Raw genomic sequence first — 17,094 nt, forward strand, 5'->3', positions numbered from 1 at the left:
CGGGTGAAGCATTGCTTCTCAAACCTGAGTGTGACCCCAGCAGCCATGAAAAGGCTGGCTGACTGCTAATACTCCTAACCCTCATGCTGGGGAGAAAAGGTAGAGACCCATCCTTAGAAAACAAGGCAACTCTTGAGGAGCAATACCAGAGGTTTACTGACCTCTGCACTCCTGTGCAACATATAACACACACACACATATACACACTCAGCTGACACACACACATGAGTGCCTACACATATACATATTCACACCCACACAAACACACGCACACACACAGATGCCTCTTGGCTGTACATAAAATGTTACGTATGAAGTGGAAATGGCAAGAAAGCCACACTGAAAACAGTAAGAACAAACACTGTTCCAAGTCCCATCTGAACAGCCAAGTGGTCACTCCCATCCCAGAGCCCCTTTCTCTTCCCTTCTCCCACCACACTTCTCTGACCACAAGCTGGACAGCCAGCCTAGGCTTACGATCAGACCTCCTAAGGGAAAACCGTGAACTGCAACCTTCTCCTATGTGTAAGTGACCCTCTGACATGCTCTGGGGGCCACCGCAGAACTCAGCATACCGTTTCCTGCATAACCACACATGTTGCCTTGAGGGACTGAAGACATGTACAAGTGGATTCTTCCTATGCAAAAACCTGATTGTGGATTTCAATCTAAGTGTAAAGTCAGTGCAAATACTAGACACACACGAGAGAGAGAGAGAGAGAGAGAGAGAGAGAGAGAGAGAGAGAGAGAGAGAGAGAGAAGAGCATCTACACAATTCACTCCTTCGGGAGCTTTTAAATGAGCTTGGGAAAGATGGAAAGATATGCCCAGCATCAGTGAGGCAAATGGCCGCAAGCTGACAAGAGGCACTGGGCCACTGGGCAGCCAGCTCCTGCTCCTGCCTCTCCGCCAGCCTTCCTGGCACGTTCACTCTGTGCCTCTGCAGCCACAAGTTTGATAAGCACGTCCTTCTGGACATTGCTTTTGCTCACAGCATTTCCTTGCGGCAACAGAAAGGTAACTTAAACTCTGTGTGTGTGCGTGTGTCTTTGTGTGGTACATGCCCGAGTCTGCAGGGTCCTCAGGAGGCCAGTGGTAACAGATGCCCTGGAGCTACAGCAGCTGGTTGTGGGTGGTGGGGACCAAATCTGGTTCTGCAAGAGCAGTGCTCGCTCTTAACCACTGAGCTAGCTCCCAAGCCCTAAGAAAATTGCTTAGCATTAGCTTACGAGACAACACTAAAGTTGATTTTTTTTTTTTTAATCATTTGTATAAACTAAACTCAACTCCATGTTCTGTGCTGGCTAGTTTTCTGTCAATTCGGGAAAAGGGACTCTCAACTGAGAAACTTCTTCCACCAGCTGGAAGCAGACTGTTGTAGTACGGATTCTTGATCAGTGACTGACATGGGCATGCCCAGCCCACTGTGAGTGGCGCCATCCCTGCACCGGTGATCTTGGGAGCTACCAGGAAGGTGACTAAGCAAACCCTGAAGAGCAAGCCAGGCGGCAACATCCTTCCATGGCCTCTGCATCAATGCCTGGCCACAGGCACCTGCCCTGTTTGAGTTCCTGCCCTTAGGGGGTAGGGGTGGGGGATGACCAAGAGTTATAAGCTGAAATGAACTCTCTCCTTCCCAAGTTGCTTATGGTCAAGGTGGTTTTTATCACAGCAAGGGAAACTCTAAGACATGTTCCATATGTACCATGTTTTGATATTGTATTATCCCCTGCTTCATAGTAAATTGAAATATGTGAAGGGTGTGTGTGTGTGTGTGTGTGTGTGTGTGTGTGTGTGTGTGTGTGTGTGTTGTGCATTCATGTAGAGACAAGAGTTTGGCATTGGGTGTTTCCTCAGTCACTCTCCTTCCTTAGGTTTTGAGACAGGGTCTCTCACCAGGCAAGTGACCAGTGAGCTCTAGAGATCCGTTTGTCTCTCCTGCCACACACACCCCTCCCACTGGGGTCACTGGTACCCACCACTATGCCAGGTTCTTATGTGGGCACTGGACATCTGGAATCAAAGCCTCATGCTTGCGTGGCAGGCACCTGAGCAAGGCTGAGCCATCAGGCATCTGAGCAAGGCTGAGCCATCAGGCACCTGAGCAAGGCTGAGCCGCCAGGCATCTGAGCAAGGCTGAGCCATCAGGCACCTGAGCAAGGCTGAGCTATCAGGCACCTGAGCAAGGCTGAGCCATCAGGCACCTGAGCAAGGCTGAGCTATCAGGCACCTGAGCAAGGCTGAGCCATCTTCACAGTCCCCCATAAGCCAGGATGCACCCTCAAAGCTCCACCGTGCTTCTCACATGTCACACGTCACAGTTTTCCAGTCTCTGAGATTGACAGTGATAGAATGGGCTGGTCACGTTTCACTCTTAACCACCAATGATTCGGCTGTTTTGAGGAGAAAGTGCTGGTCTCCAGTCTGTTTCTACTTTTCTTCCTCTCAACTCACACTCAGATGCACTTACACTCACAGGCACTATACAAATCACACACACTCAGATGCACTTACACTCAAAGGCACTATACAAATCATACACACTCAGATGCACTTACACTCACAGGCACTATACAAATCACTACAGTTCCTTTTAAAACTGCTCCATATCCCAGTGAGAAATCCCTCTTTTGCAAATATTTGTTTTCATAATAATATGTTCAGAAACTATAAAGATTTACTCAGAGTAAGAAAATTAGCTATATTTCTACTATGTCTTTAAGGCGATCATTTCTGTATTTTAGACAGAAGTTAGCCTGCTTATCACAGAACTATTTTGTTGTTAACATAAAAGTTTCTCAAGTAGAAATTAACTATGTCTATGAAAACAACATGCATTGAAAACACTCTGACACATGTCCCTGCAACTGCCATCTGCTGTCCTTGCCAGAGGCCAAAGGCTACTCGGCTATCACATCTTGAACTGGAGAGAAACCTTTTCTCTTTGTAGTTCACAGCCTCAGAGAATCTCACTAAAGTGACTCCTCCAAGCTGACTAACACAGCAAGCACTAAAGAAATTATCAACAACTATTTGCCAAGTCTTTTCTTAAAATTAACAATGTTTCTCATATTTATTTAGGTCCTGTTTTTAACAATGGTCTCTTTTTAAAAATGGAAATAAAATGCCGACACACCTCTATGTCGCACCTTGCTTTCTAAAACATGAAAATGGCCGGTTGCTGTCCCATTATGCGCTAGGAGGTTTTGGCTTAAAATCAATGCACAAAGTGTGGGTGCCATCTTACCTTCCACTTTGTTGTTTTTTCTCTTCAGCCACTTTTCTACGGTCTCTGCACTAACGCTCTCAGAAACAAACTCATCCAATACCTGGGGGTGGAGAGAAAGGTAAGCCTTCACTTTTTCATCCGTCAGACCTGCAAGAGAACCGAGAGAACACAATCACCCTTGTGGCAACTCCAAACAGGAAATGCATAGAGGCACACTGCGCTAAGGCTTGGTAACTTGCCCCTGCTACAGAGAGCTGGCATCGGCGGCAGTGCCCAGCAGGAAGAGGGTTGTACCGAGGGCAAAGCTTTGGGGGCACCCAGGCAAGAGCATGTGACGACTTTGCGGGTGCCATGAAACCTTAACCACCTGTGCTCAAATGCTGAGATGGCCTTCTGGGTCGGGACCGCCATAAGAGGACAAGGTCACAGTGTGGAGGTTTGAAATGGCAGGTGATAAGTCACAGCAAATAATTGTTTCCCAGTTGTTCGTTCCAGTGGCATGCAGCCAGACCATGCCCTTCTACGGCACGTTAGGCTGCATGATGCATTTAGTTCGAGGTAAACAGTTGCCATCCATTAAGCGTGGCACTGCACCACGGATGGGTGTCAAAGGAATTGATGAGTGTGTTAGTCAGTGTTGATCTACACTGTTGTCAACTCGAATTCCTCCATTTCCAGAGGCTCTGAAGCCAGTGGTCAAACCAATGTTACTTCAAATGGCTCTTTCCATTTCTCCGTGGCTATTAGAAGCCAAGAAATTCACTGGTTTCCACCCACTGAAATTTGTTGGCTACACATAAGACAAAGTAACTATATTTTTTTTTCTTATCAAAAATATAAAGTTACCTTTCTTTAAACTAAATCGCAAATGCAAGCAGGGTGTGAAAATTGCTCTCTCTACCCTACCCTATGTTCACCAAGATCTCATGAATGTCCGTCCTCAGGGGCGGCTGGATGACAGCACCAGCAGAAGCTTGACCTTGATTCAGACAGGCAAGAAACAAGTCTCCTTCTGTCCCTGCGGAGAGCAGGCCACATGTTTCCACGAAGCAGAGCGTCCTCATGAGCTAACGCCACTGAGCAGTCATGTCACAGCCGTACCTCACAACACAATGGGTGACTGAGAGGAGAGGTAGCTTCTCTTAGTGATATCAGTCATCAAACGGTTGACAGTCGTACACACACACACACACACACACACACACACACACACACACACGTCTGAGAGAAGCGAAGGAGGCCCATCTCACTCCTCACAGGCAAAGGGCACCTTTGGAACAGAATCCGTTTTGGTGTTCCCGGCAAGATGCTCAAGTCAAAAGGCCCCGTGAAGTAGAGTGCTCCGCTGACAAGGCAAGGCGTACCCCTACACACTGAAAGGGGTGACGGTGGTAGCATCCTGACCTTGTAGAAGACAGATGATGTAAACACTATACTCTTTTTTTTATGTTCACAGAAGTTGATTGCCCAGACTTCCTTCCACTACTTTGACGACACACCCCACAGTCCTCACCCCAGCTCTCCCGATGCCTTTGACCTCTGTGTTCTTGTCACCCGCTCACTAAGATGCCTGCACTGTGGATCAGGAATCTCCACATATTTTGAATATTCTGGTCTTTGAATATTCCTCTATCACCTCAAGAAGACGTACCTTGTGAACCTCAAGGAGTCACCTCCCCACTTTTTTTTCTGAAGAGATTTTACCTCCGCAGCCCCCTTTCCACTTCCCAGAGAGCCAAGCTGCATATGAAGCCATAATTTGGGTCCCTTGTTATTTCAGTGTGTTAGAAGCTACGCTCTACTTTCAAACTGCATATTACATAAAGGACCCGCACCTAAAACACGCTCTTAAAAGTCAACCATAAGCAAACAAGCAGCTGGCTTTTAAAAATGGACCTAACGTTGGACAAACAGCTTAACAAAGACGATGCGGATATCACAAATAAATACAGAAAAGGTACTAATTGGCCATTAGTGAGTCGATTGTAATAGGAGACCAAGACTCACTGCATACTTATTACGATGGCTGAAGTCCAACCCCCCACAGCACTAATTGTTGGTGTGGAGGCAGAGTGCCACCAGCCCTTGCTCACAGCTGGTCAGTATCCAAGCGGTGTGCTAATTTGGAAGATAGGTTGTTAGTTGTATTATCACATTAAAATAAGGCTGTCCTGCGTGACACAATAGTACCATTTCTCATTATACTCAACTTATTAGCCCAGCTCACACAGAAACCTGCGCCCACTTGAAGACTGGAATGTGAACACTCCGTGGACAGCTTTCTTCCATAGTCTGCTAATTCTGGAAGTGTCCGAGCTGTCTCCTGGTAGGTGGAGACAAACTGTGTACATCGGTATAACTAAATGTTAGATCCCGATAAAAAGCCGTGATGAGAAGCCAGGGAAAGACCTGGATGAGTCTTAACGGGGAGATAAGCTATTCGGCAGGGCCATACATCAAATAACCGTGGCTATATGACACTGAAGAAAAAAAAAAGATAAGCGAGAGAAATCGGAGAAAGATTAGGAATTGTCTGAGTCCAGGAAGCATAGGGGGAGGCTGGCCGGGTGAAGCACAGTAGATCTTGTGGGGTCAGGAAATTATTCTGTGATATTATGGTGGTAAATACAAAATACCATGCATTTGTCAAAACCCGCGGAGCCTTACAGCACGATGAATGAAACCATGATACATGCCAATGCGTACAAAACAGAAGGCTGGGAGCAGAAGATGGAATAGGACAAAAGGTGTAAGAAGAATTTCGGTTCCTGCAATGGTCTCACACCTTATGTACAGTCCACTTGCTCTTTACTCTGATAGTAAGTGATCACTGTGAGTCTAAGAGACAGGCGGTTTGTCCTTCAGGATACATCCCAGTGGGTTACGGACACACCCACTGCAATAGTAATCTCTCAATTAAGACTTCAACTAGGTGAAAATTCAGATTAAAGTCAGACACGAGTTTAAATGTCTCTTCATAACAACTTCTCATTAGAATAAAGGGACCTGCACATGCCGAGGGTGAGCAGTGCATGAGAGCGGCCGACTGGGGACTCTTAGGGACCGCGCTAACGCGACTTTGGATTAGAAGCTCTATGGTCACTTTGGAGGGAAAGCGCTGTTTCCCCAGCCCTAACTCCATGCTGTGCCTGTGCAGAAGGATCCCAATGACTGTAAAGGGCCAGGCACACATGGCACCCACACATCCAGCCTTTCTGCTCCTGTCACACGTTGGGCCCGCAGCACTGCACTGTAGACCCACACACTCCCCTCCCTCAGCTCTTCCCAACAGCCGAGATTCTTCCATCACAAATTAGCTACTGGATCCACAGTCCCGACCCTCGCTTCTAATTCTAAGGCGCACACAACAAGGGAGCCTTTCTCTCAGTTATCGTAATAACTGTCCCTGTGTCATAACTCCCTCTGTGCTCAGTCCAGGAATGACCAGATTGCTAACATAACCCAACAGTACTACACCACTCTCAGTCCCTGAATGACAGTCTGAGCTGTGAGGTGCGCAGAGCAGTGGGGTGAAGCGCTGTGGAGGGATGCTCCTCCATGCCACACCCTCCCTGGGTGGGCAGCTCATTCTTCCACAGTTGGCATGCTGCCAGGGACGGCTCACAGCCTGAGAACACCTGCTGTCAACCAACCCTACAGCTGAGAACACCTGCCATCTACCAACCTAACAGCTGAAAACACCTGCTGTCTATCAACCCTACAGCTGAGAACACCTGCTGTCAACCAACCCAACAGCTGAGAACACCTGCTGCCAACCAACCCTACAGCTGAGAACACCTGCCACCTACCAACCTAACAGCTGAGAACACCTGCTGTCAACCAACCCTACAGCTGAGAACACCTGCCATCTACCAACCTAACAGCTGAGAACACCTGCTGTCTATCAACCCTACAGCTGAGAACACCTGCCATCTACCAACCTAACAGCTGAGAACACCTGCTGTCAACCAACCCTACAGCTGAGAACACCTGCCATCTACCAACCTAACAGCTGAGAACACCTGCTGTCTATCAACCCTACAGCTGAGAACACCTGCTGTCAACCAACCCAACAGCTGAGAACACCTGCTGTCAACCAACCTAACAGCTGAGAACACCTGTCATCAACCAACCCAACAGCGGAGAACATCTGCCACCAACCAACCCAACAGCTGAGAACACTGCTGTCTACCAACCCAACAGCTGAGAACACCTGACGTCAACCAACCCAACAGCTGAGAACACCTACTGCCAACCAACCCAACAGCTGAGAACACCTGCTGTCTACCAACCCAACAGCTGAGCGCACAGGTAAACTTATGTAAAAATTCTTATTGGTGCCAAAAGGCAGTTCCAAAATATCCACCAGAGATAGTATTTCTTACAATACATTACAAGATAAATGAGTAAGTTAAGAAATGTTAGTGCCTTAAGACAAAAATCTGTCAAACATAAAAGCCAGAGATAATCTGACAATTCCAAACTCTAGCTTCATCTACCTTCTCCTCCCTGGGTCTTTCCTTCCTTTCCTGGAATCCACATTCCAGCTACTTACACTGCTCCCTCCGACACCCCCACCTGCCCCCACCCCCACCCCTGCCTACATAAATGACAAAACAGCTAAATGATGTTTGCTATGAACAAGTGAGCACTTCCGGCACGGTTGATGTGCAGGATGCTCTCCGTAGGCAGACACCAGGTTGCATCCATGGACCGGCTCAGCTGGCCTCTGTGAATTACGTGTCTGGCACAGGTCACAGTCCTGGGCACATGACAAGGACAGAAGCACAGAGGTGTCGGGTACCTAGATGAGCAGTCCCTTGGCTGCAAAGATGATAACTAGGCTTAGAACAAAGTCCCAGAACAACAGCCCGCTCGCCTCTTGCTTCTTCCTGGTCTCTTCTTGCCAAGACCATTGGTTTTCAGGATTGCTCCTAGCCGGAGCTACCTGTGATTTGCAGGTAAACCTGACTCAGATTATAAACTGAAAACCATGCCTCTTACAGCCTCTGGCTTTGGCAAGGAAGTGGGAGGGAAGAGTTAGCTGGAAGCCTCTTCCTACTGAGACCCGGCCTGGTCTAATTCAGAAATGAGGAGGGGTCAGTAAAACAGCCCCACTTCCCTAGGGTCCTGCTCCAGTGTGTGGAGTTTTCACCCCACTCATGGTCCCGCAGCTATTTGCCTGACTCCTCCTCACCTTCCGTCTGCCTAAGGGAGGCATTTAGACCAGAGGCCACCTCGGTAGCCACACCATCATCACTGACTGCCCTGTGAAGCCATCCTCACACTGTACCCGACTCCTGCTGTCAATTGGAGTCTCCTGTGTGTTGAATGATCATGAAACAGCAGCTTTTCAAATTAAGACTGAAAGCTCCATGGGTGTAGTAACTAGTCTGTCACCGTCTCCACATAGCAAGCATCTTGAGGAGTCATAGCAGGCCCGAATGTCCCCTTTCATGATTGGCTGCTCACAAGGTAGGCCTTGGCTGGCATTTGGGGATGAGGCTCTGAGGTTGAGTACATACAGTCCAGTCCACAGGTCTGTGAAGGCCAGGCCACTGGGTGACAGCATGGCCTGTGTCACCAGCCTTCTTTCTAAAAGTCTGATGGGAAGTATACAGGCAGAGGGTGTCCATAGGATACATATGAAGACCAAGGCCACAGCAGAAAGGCCTAAGGATGGAATCCCCAGCATGTTCCACTGGCAGTCCACTACACGCCTCACACGTTAGTGATGGAGAAACTGAGAGTGTAACTCCCCAGGTGACTCCAAGAGGAAAGGCTCTTGGCAGCATGAGACAGATGTCCCCTGGACCTCAGGGGCACACAGCTCTCCTCTGCCCTCTGGCTACAGTAACTCTCAGAGATGATGGATGCAGCTGTGAGAAGTTACTCCCACAAGTCAACTGTCCTGAGCACGACCCTATGTTAATGACTCTGAGTACAGAGGTAGGCCTGGGGGCCACAGCACTTGGACTGCCATGCTCAGAGAAGAAGAAGTCAATGAGCTATTCTTGCCTTGTGTATTAGGACAGGAAAGTGCCCAGCACCACAAGATACCAGACACTGCCTGGAATCTACACCCCACAGCAGTGCTGAGTGGAGGGAGAGGCTTCTCAGCAGCCCACTGCCCCTACCTCAGTTCCTGCTGCCTCGGCCTTCCTCTCCTAGCCGCACAAAGCTCCAACGTCCGTGTGAAGTTTTCTAAAAATGTGGTGACTTCATACTGTGAATAACCAGCATCATTCTGACATCCTCAACCCGCTGACACTTCTGCAAAAAATGTCCTTCCTGCAATGCCCGCCATGCTTAGATAAACGTTCATGGGTGCCTCTCAGTTCTCGTCAAATACAGGAATAGATTAGTAGGCTCTAAACTTGCTCCTTTGGACATTGTTTTAAAAAGACAAAATCTTATTTGGAAATCACCACTTGGCAGCCCTGAGGTTCCAGAAGAAGTGTTGCTGCTGCCTCTGTAACAAAGGAGACTAGCAGGAGGCAGAGGGAAGACGAACATCTGGTAACACTTAATGCTTGTCTCTCACAAATGCACATCCTCTAAGGCTTTCATTCCTCATGGGCACATCCTCCTGAAAGGGGTTTCATCCTAGGTCGTGTGCTGACCCTTGTGTGATGTGCCGCTGGTGCTGGGACCTCTTATCCTTTGTGTGACAGCAGCCTGAGGGGCCACCAGCTACCAGTGCTCATTGGTTGTATTTATTAAAGACCCCTCCCACCTGGCCCCCAAGACCACCAAGAATTTAAAACTTCTTTAAGAAATCTAACTGCAAACTTGTCACTTATGGTTTAAGTAAAGATGAAGATGGGTTTGGGTTTTTTTGGGAAAAAAATTTATATTATAATTTATTCACATTATTCCCTGATTGTTATCCCTCATTCTTATCGCTCTTCTCTTCTCATTCCCACTCTCCCCCCATCTTTTCTGCCCTATTCCCTTCGCCCTTCCCCCATCATATGACCCCAGCCTATCAGGGGTCATATAGCCTGCTTCCTTCCTCTGTGTGCCCACAACCACCACATGGACAGAGGCACACAGACAAGTGTATCTGCTGCCAACAGGGACAGCATCCTCACATGTCGGTCAAGTCACGTCTACAGCTTTTCCATGCAGGACTTGATGAATGTCCTTTTAAGAAGTGTTTCCTAAATCCCCCTGCAGAAACAAGTTGTACAGTATCATGCCCTGCTGTGAGAACACATTTAAATACTTTAGAGAGGAAAGAAGGAAATTAAGTTTCATGTAATTTAATATAGAGTGGAAAAAAGAATAAGAGAAAGAGAAAGAAAAGAGACCCCCACAAAGAGTCACACAGACTTCGAAATTTGAAACAAGGGGCGGGGCCAGGCATACTGTTATAAAATTAAGTTTAGAAAGGAGAGTAATGACCATTGTTTCTGATGGATATTAAGTGCCTGAATGAAACACTTTTTAAGAAGTTATACCTGGGCTAGGTGGTAGCTCAGTGGGCAAAGTGCTTACCACGTGAGCACGGGGAGCTGAGTTGAGACTTCCAGGACTCACAGTTGTAGCAACAGAGCCCCAAAAGCCCAGCACTATGTAGTGGAGGCAGGAGGATGACAGCGCCTTACTAGCCAATCAGCAGTGAGCTACAACTTCAGGAAGTGACAAGTATTGAAAACCAAACTGGAGTTCAATCTCAGAAGACAGCAACTGAGGGCTTTGACCTCCATGAACATATATCTGCCAACACACATGTACACATAGATGAGGAGCTCTGACCTCCATGGACACACACACACACACCTGCCAACACACATGTGCATGCACACGCGTGCACGCACAAACATACACACATAAAAGAAAAATAGCCTTATCTCCACTTTCAGTCTTTTCCAGGCCCCTAAAGCCCTAAAAGTGAAAAGCCCACCCTGGCTTGCTGAGCATTCCCAGGACAATCCCTTTCACTTGTTACAAAGGGTTGAGAAGGCATGATTGATGGATCTGAACCAAAGAAAATCAAAATTCATGTAAATCTCAGAGTCAAATGGAATCATTTTTCTGGAATAATTGGGAACCACCTTTTTTCTGAATGTGGTGGTGCATGCCTGTAACCTGGTGTCAGGCATGTTAGGCCAGTGTGGGTTCTACTGCAAGACCTGAGCTCAGAGAGGAAAGGATGGGGGTGGGCGTCGGGGGATGAAGAAGAGACGCAGAGGGGAAGAGAGGGAACGAAAACACGTTCTTAGAAAGTCTCATCATGCAGTCATCTAGAAACGTTCATTTTTAGAATTAATTTATAAAATGCTATTACTAGCACCTCTTTGACTCAGTGCTTGGCTTACTAATTGTATTGAGGCCTGACTATCATGCCTTAGGATGAATCAGAATTGAGAGCCGGCCATAAAGATAAATAAGATGATCATACCACAAGGATGATATGGGCACATGCATTAGCTACTTTTTTTTTTTAATAAGAAACCCTACAGGAGACCCTATTCTGGCTCCTGCACCAAGATACAGAGTCCGTCACTGGCAGAAGGCGCAGCAGCAGGCATGGCCCACACGGTGAAGGAAGCACAGCTGAGGCCACAAGCCGCGGAGCACAACAGACTGGTTAACTCCCAAAGCCAAGCTCCTCCTGCTTCCACAGCATCCTGAAATAACTCACCAGCTGAGAAGGGATGTCCAGAGAGCCTGTAGGGGGCGTTTCCCATCAAACAGAAAGAGCACACAAGCAGGGACATGAGCATGCTGGAGTGGGCCACTCTCAAGGTGGACCCAGACACTGTGATTCCAGGAAAGAGAGTCAGAACCACGCCTGAGCTGCAATCCTTGGCTGAACTCCCTCTCCTCTCCCAGGAATCCTTAAACAAAGGTCCCCAATTCAAGCTGCTCCTGGAGGCTACAGATTTACACCCCAATCATCCAGTAGATCTTTCAAGGAGGCAACTCCCTGAGCTGATGTTTGCTCCTTACCACACTAAGGACAGGAGGCAGGGGAAGACCCTCAAGGAGTGTTCTGGCCTGCTTCTCAGCCTCATGCCTAAGAACCAGTGAACACAGATAATTTTGATAAGATAGACACCTCTAAAACAAATTCTCTATAAACCCTAATGCTGAGCCTGTTCAGATCTCATAACTGAAAACATCACCCATGGCTGCTTGCTCTGGCATGCACCCACGAGAGGCAGTACAGCTAGTGTCCACAAGCTTGGTCCTCACCTAGCCCTACAAAGTAGTGAGCCTTTCTTGCTCTTTTTCCTCAAACACATCATGTGATTTTAATTGGTAGCTTCTAATTATCTATTTGACATATTCAAAATTAAATCGCATATAGAGAGGTGACTGACTACAAGCACATGGGCATTTCCTAGGTCACATTTTATCCTTCATTTATAGGTTAGAAATTGCAACGCGAAAGTCAAAGTTTCTTTATCATCAGGCACAACTATTATTCCTTCCCAGCCTTCTTAACAGTAGCGTGGTTCTTGTGATGATATATGCATTCAGACCTAAGAGGATCACCAGAAATCAATTCACTCAAAGCAAGGATTTAAAAGATCCTAGCTCTCCCGAACCCCCAGATCCACCACAGTATAGCGGAAGGCAGCGCGTGCTCTCAGGATGGCACACTGCTGTCTGCTCTCCGGGGCAGCGCTCTCAGGATGGCACACTGCTGTCTGCTTTCTGGGGCAGCCCAGAAAGTCTTTTTCTCTGAGAATTCCCCTGGCGTGTTTGATCCATCTGAAGGCTCCCCAAGATCTGGCCTTAGGTGTGTGACCTGCTTAACCCAACTCAGAACTCTCGGGCAAATAAGTGGCAAAGGAAACCACATTTGGGGAGACTGGAGAGTAGGCTCAGTGGTTAAGAGTGCTGACTGCTCCTCCAAAGGACCAGGATTTGGCTCCCAGCACCCACATTAAATCCAGCTGCAGAAGGTCCGACACCCTCTTCTGGCCTCGGAAGTCACCCACATACTTGTGAACACATACACATGCATACACATAAGGAAACAAAAGGAAAAAATATATATTTTAAATAAAAGGGGAATTTTCAAAAACAATGAAAGGCAAAAAAAAAAATCTACTCTTTCCTGTGGGGAGAAACTACAGAAGATGCTAGAACTCTGGGAAAGAGCTAAAGAGAGAGACTGGTGGTCTCTGGTCACAGAGGGCTGTCACAGAGATAGCCAAGCACGCATTGAGGCCTCGAGAGAATTTACACTGACAAATGCTCTTTAGGCTCAGTGAGAACAGGAAGTAGAGGCTGTGGCAGCGGAGAAAAACATTAGGCTCTGTTCACAGGTCTTCAGTTTTTTTATATTCCACTCTTCAATCTCACAGAAAACGTTGAAGGCAAGAAAGAGGGACCATGTGCATGTATTTGTGTGTGTGTGTGTGTGTGTGCATGTGTGTGAGTGCGTGTGTGTGCACATGTGTGCATGCCTGTGTGCATGTGTGTGGATGTACGTGCATGCAAGTGTGAGTGCATGCGTGTGTGTGTGTGTGTGTGTGTGTGTGTGTGTGTGTGTGTGTGTGTGTAAGCCAACAAACAACTAGGGAACCTACCGCTTCAGCCTCCCTGTGTTGGGATTAATGCATGTGCTGTCACATCTAGCCCTTTACTTGGGTTCTGGGGGGATGGACCTCAGGTTCTCATGCTGGGAGGGCAAGTGTTTTACTGACTAACTGAGTGTCTTCTCCCAGATATGCAAAGAACTTTCTGCCAACCCACCAGCTCCACAACACTAAACTAACAGATCTCAGAGATCTTACAGGACAGAGAATAAAGGCAGAAGAGTTACTTTCTGAAACAGTTTACAAAACAGATTAAAAATGCATTGAACAAATAAACAGCAACAGCCTACAACAAGAAAGGCACTGCAGAGGAAAATGGGTTGTTCATTGTCATAACAGCTTTCCAAGGCATGAACGTAGCTGTCTGCAAGCCGCCAGAAACGACTGAGTATACACAAGACTTCACATACAAAGCTTTAGTCAACTGTCTCGCGTACACCCCGAGCTGGAAGGGATCAACAGGGAAGGAGAGACGGAAGCCGGTAAGATCAGTGTCCAAATAACTGGGAGGGAGCGGCACACAGGCACAGGTGTTACCAGGAGCCATCAGATAATGCCTTAGCACCAAAGAGAGCAGGCACTCAAAGGCAAGCCTCTGGAGAGCTGCAGCAGCAAGTGCTCATGGGAAGCAGCAGTGATAAGTGAGCTTTATGAGAATGATGTGGCTTAGTCTGGGAAGCAGAAAAGCAAGAGAGAGGAGACCCACCCATGGAAACCACCTCCCACAGCCCAGCACGACCGCAGCAGGAGAGAGCAGGGAGTAGGGGCTGCAGGACTATTTGACCAGAGCTTACTGAATTTGGTAATATGTGTAAGTCTGTACTTGCAAGGAGCTTGAGAAACTCAAAAAAAAAAATCTGCAAAGAAAATACAAGCAAACCGTTAAGATCATTGGAAAAACAGAGACAAGCTGACTTCTGCTTGCCTACTTCTTTTTTTTTTTTTTTTACATTTTTTTGTTAATTTATTCTTGTTACATCTCAATGGTTATCCCATCCCTTGTATCCTCCCATTCTTTCCTCCCTCCCATTTTCCCTTATTCCCCTCCCCTATGACTGTTCCTGAGGGGGATTACCTTCCCCTGTATATGCTCATAGGGTATCAAGTCTCTTCTTGGTAACCTGCTGTCCTTCCTCTGAGTGCCACCAGGTCTCCCCATTCAGGGGACATGGTCAAAGGTGAGGTACCAAAGTATGTGAGAAAGTAATATCCCACTCTCCACTCTACTGTGGAGAATGTTCTGTCCATTGGCTAGATCTGGGTAGGGGTTTAAAGTTTACCGCCTATATTGTCCTTGGCTGGTGCCTTAGTTTGAGCGGGACCCCTGGCCCAAATCTGCCTATCATACTGTTCTACTTGTAGGTTTCTAGGACCCTCTGGATCCTTCTACTTTGCTATTCTCCCATGCTTCTCTCATCTAGAGTCCCAGTAGGATGTCCTCCCCTCTGTCCCAGTTTCCTGGTAAGTGAAGGCTTTCATGGGACATGCCCCTTGGGCTAATATGCAGATATAAGTGAGTATATACCATTTGAGTCTTTCTGCTTCTGGGTTAACTCACTCATTATGATCATTTCTAGCTCAATTCATTTATCCACAAATTTCGGGAATTCCTTGTTTTTAATAGCTGAGTAGTATTCCATAGTGTATATGTACCACAGTTTCTTTATCCATTCTTCTATTGATGGACAATTAGGCTGTTTCCATGTTCTGGCTTTTATGAATAAGGCTGCTATGAACATGGTTGAGCAAATTTTCTTGTAGTGTGCTGGAGCATCTTCTGGGTATATTCCAAGAAGTGGAATAGCTGGGTCTTGAGGAAGCCCTATTCCCATTTTTCTGAGATAGCACCAGATAGATTTCCAAAGTGGCTGTACTAGTTTGCTTTCCCACCAGCAATGAAGGAGTGCTCCTCTCTCCCCACATCCTCACCAGCATGTGGTGTCGCTTGAATTTCTGATCTTAGCCATTCTGATGGGTGTAAGATGGAATCTCAGAGTTGTTTTGATTTGCATTTCCCTGATGACTAAGGAGGTTGAGCATTTCTTTAAGTGTTTCTCAGCCATTTGATATTCCTCTGTTGAGAATTCTCTGTTTAGTTCCAAGCCCCATTTCTCAATTGGGTTATTTGGTTTGGTGATGTTTAATTTCTTGAGTTCTTTATATATTTTGGATATTAGACTTTTGTCAGATGTAGGGTTGGTGAAGATCTTTTCCCAGTCTGTAGGCTGTTGCTTTGTTCTCTTGACAGTGTCTCCTGCCTTACAGAAGCTTCTCAGCTTCATAAGGTCCCATTTATTAATTGTTGACATTAAGGCCTGGGCTGTTGGTGTTCTGTTCAGGAAGTTGTCTCCTGTGCCAATGTGTTCCAGACTCTTCCCCACTTTTTCTTCTAAGTGACTTAGTGTCTCTGGTTTTATGTTGAGATCTTTAATCTACTTGGATTTGAGTTTTGTGCAAGGTGACAAATATGGGTCCAGTTGCATTATTTTTTACACATAGACATCCAGTTAGACCAGCACCATTTGTTGAAGATGCTATCCTTTTTCCATTGAATGGATTTGGCTTCTTTGTCGAAAATCGAGTGACCATATGTGTGTGGATTCATATCTGGGTCTTCGATTCGATTCCACCGATCAACCACCCTGTTGCTGTGCCAGTACCATGCTGTTTTAATTACTATTGCTTTATAGTACAGTTTGAGATCAGGTATGGAAATTCCTCCGGTGCACCTTTTATTGTACAAGATTGTTTTAGCTATTCTGGGTTTTTTGTTTTTCCATATGAAGTTCAGAATGGAACTTTCAATGTCTTTAAAAAATTGTGTAGGTATTTTGATAGGGATTGCACTGAATCTGTAGATTGCTTTTGGTAGGATGCCCATTTTTACTATGTTAATTCTCCTGATCCATGAGCAAGGAAGATCATTCCATCTTCTCATGTCATCTTCAATCTCTTTCTTCAGAGTTTTGAAATTTTTTCAAACAAGTCCTTCACTTGCTTAGTTAGAGTAACTCCTAAATATTTTATATTGCTTTTATATTGCTTATGGCTAATGTGAAGGGTGTGGCTTTCCTAATTTCTTCCTCTGCAAGCTTGTCATTTGTGTATAGGAAGGCTACAGACTCTTTTGAGTTAATTTTGTATCCAGCCAATTTGCTGAAGGTGTTTATCAGCTGTAGGAGTTCTCTGGTGGAATTTTGAGGGTCACTTAAGTACACTATCATATCATCTGCAAATAGGGATAATTTGACTTCCTCCTTTCCCATTTGAATACCCTTGATCTCCTTTTGTTGTCTTATTGCTCTG

At 46.5% G+C, this 17,094-nt stretch overlaps 1 protein-coding gene across 5 annotated transcripts in view; it reads right to left on the minus strand.

Annotated features, from left to right (window-relative positions):
• Positions 1-17,094, minus strand: part of PDE10A (phosphodiesterase 10A) — a 422,490-nt gene that overhangs the window by 81,606 nt on the left and 323,790 nt on the right. For all 5 annotated transcript variants that reach the window (XM_084777843.1, XM_084777845.1, XM_084777842.1 and 2 more), the window contains one exon: positions 3,248-3,376. In XM_084777843.1, the coding sequence (XP_084633969.1) occupies positions 3,248-3,376 (129 nt within the window). The remainder of the gene's footprint in view (positions 1-3,247; positions 3,377-17,094) is intronic.

Source organism: Acomys minous (genome assembly GCF_964271855.1).
Source record: "Acomys minous genome assembly, chromosome: 3".
In the NCBI taxonomy this organism is placed as follows: domain Eukaryota; kingdom Metazoa; phylum Chordata; class Mammalia; order Rodentia; family Muridae; genus Acomys; species Acomys minous.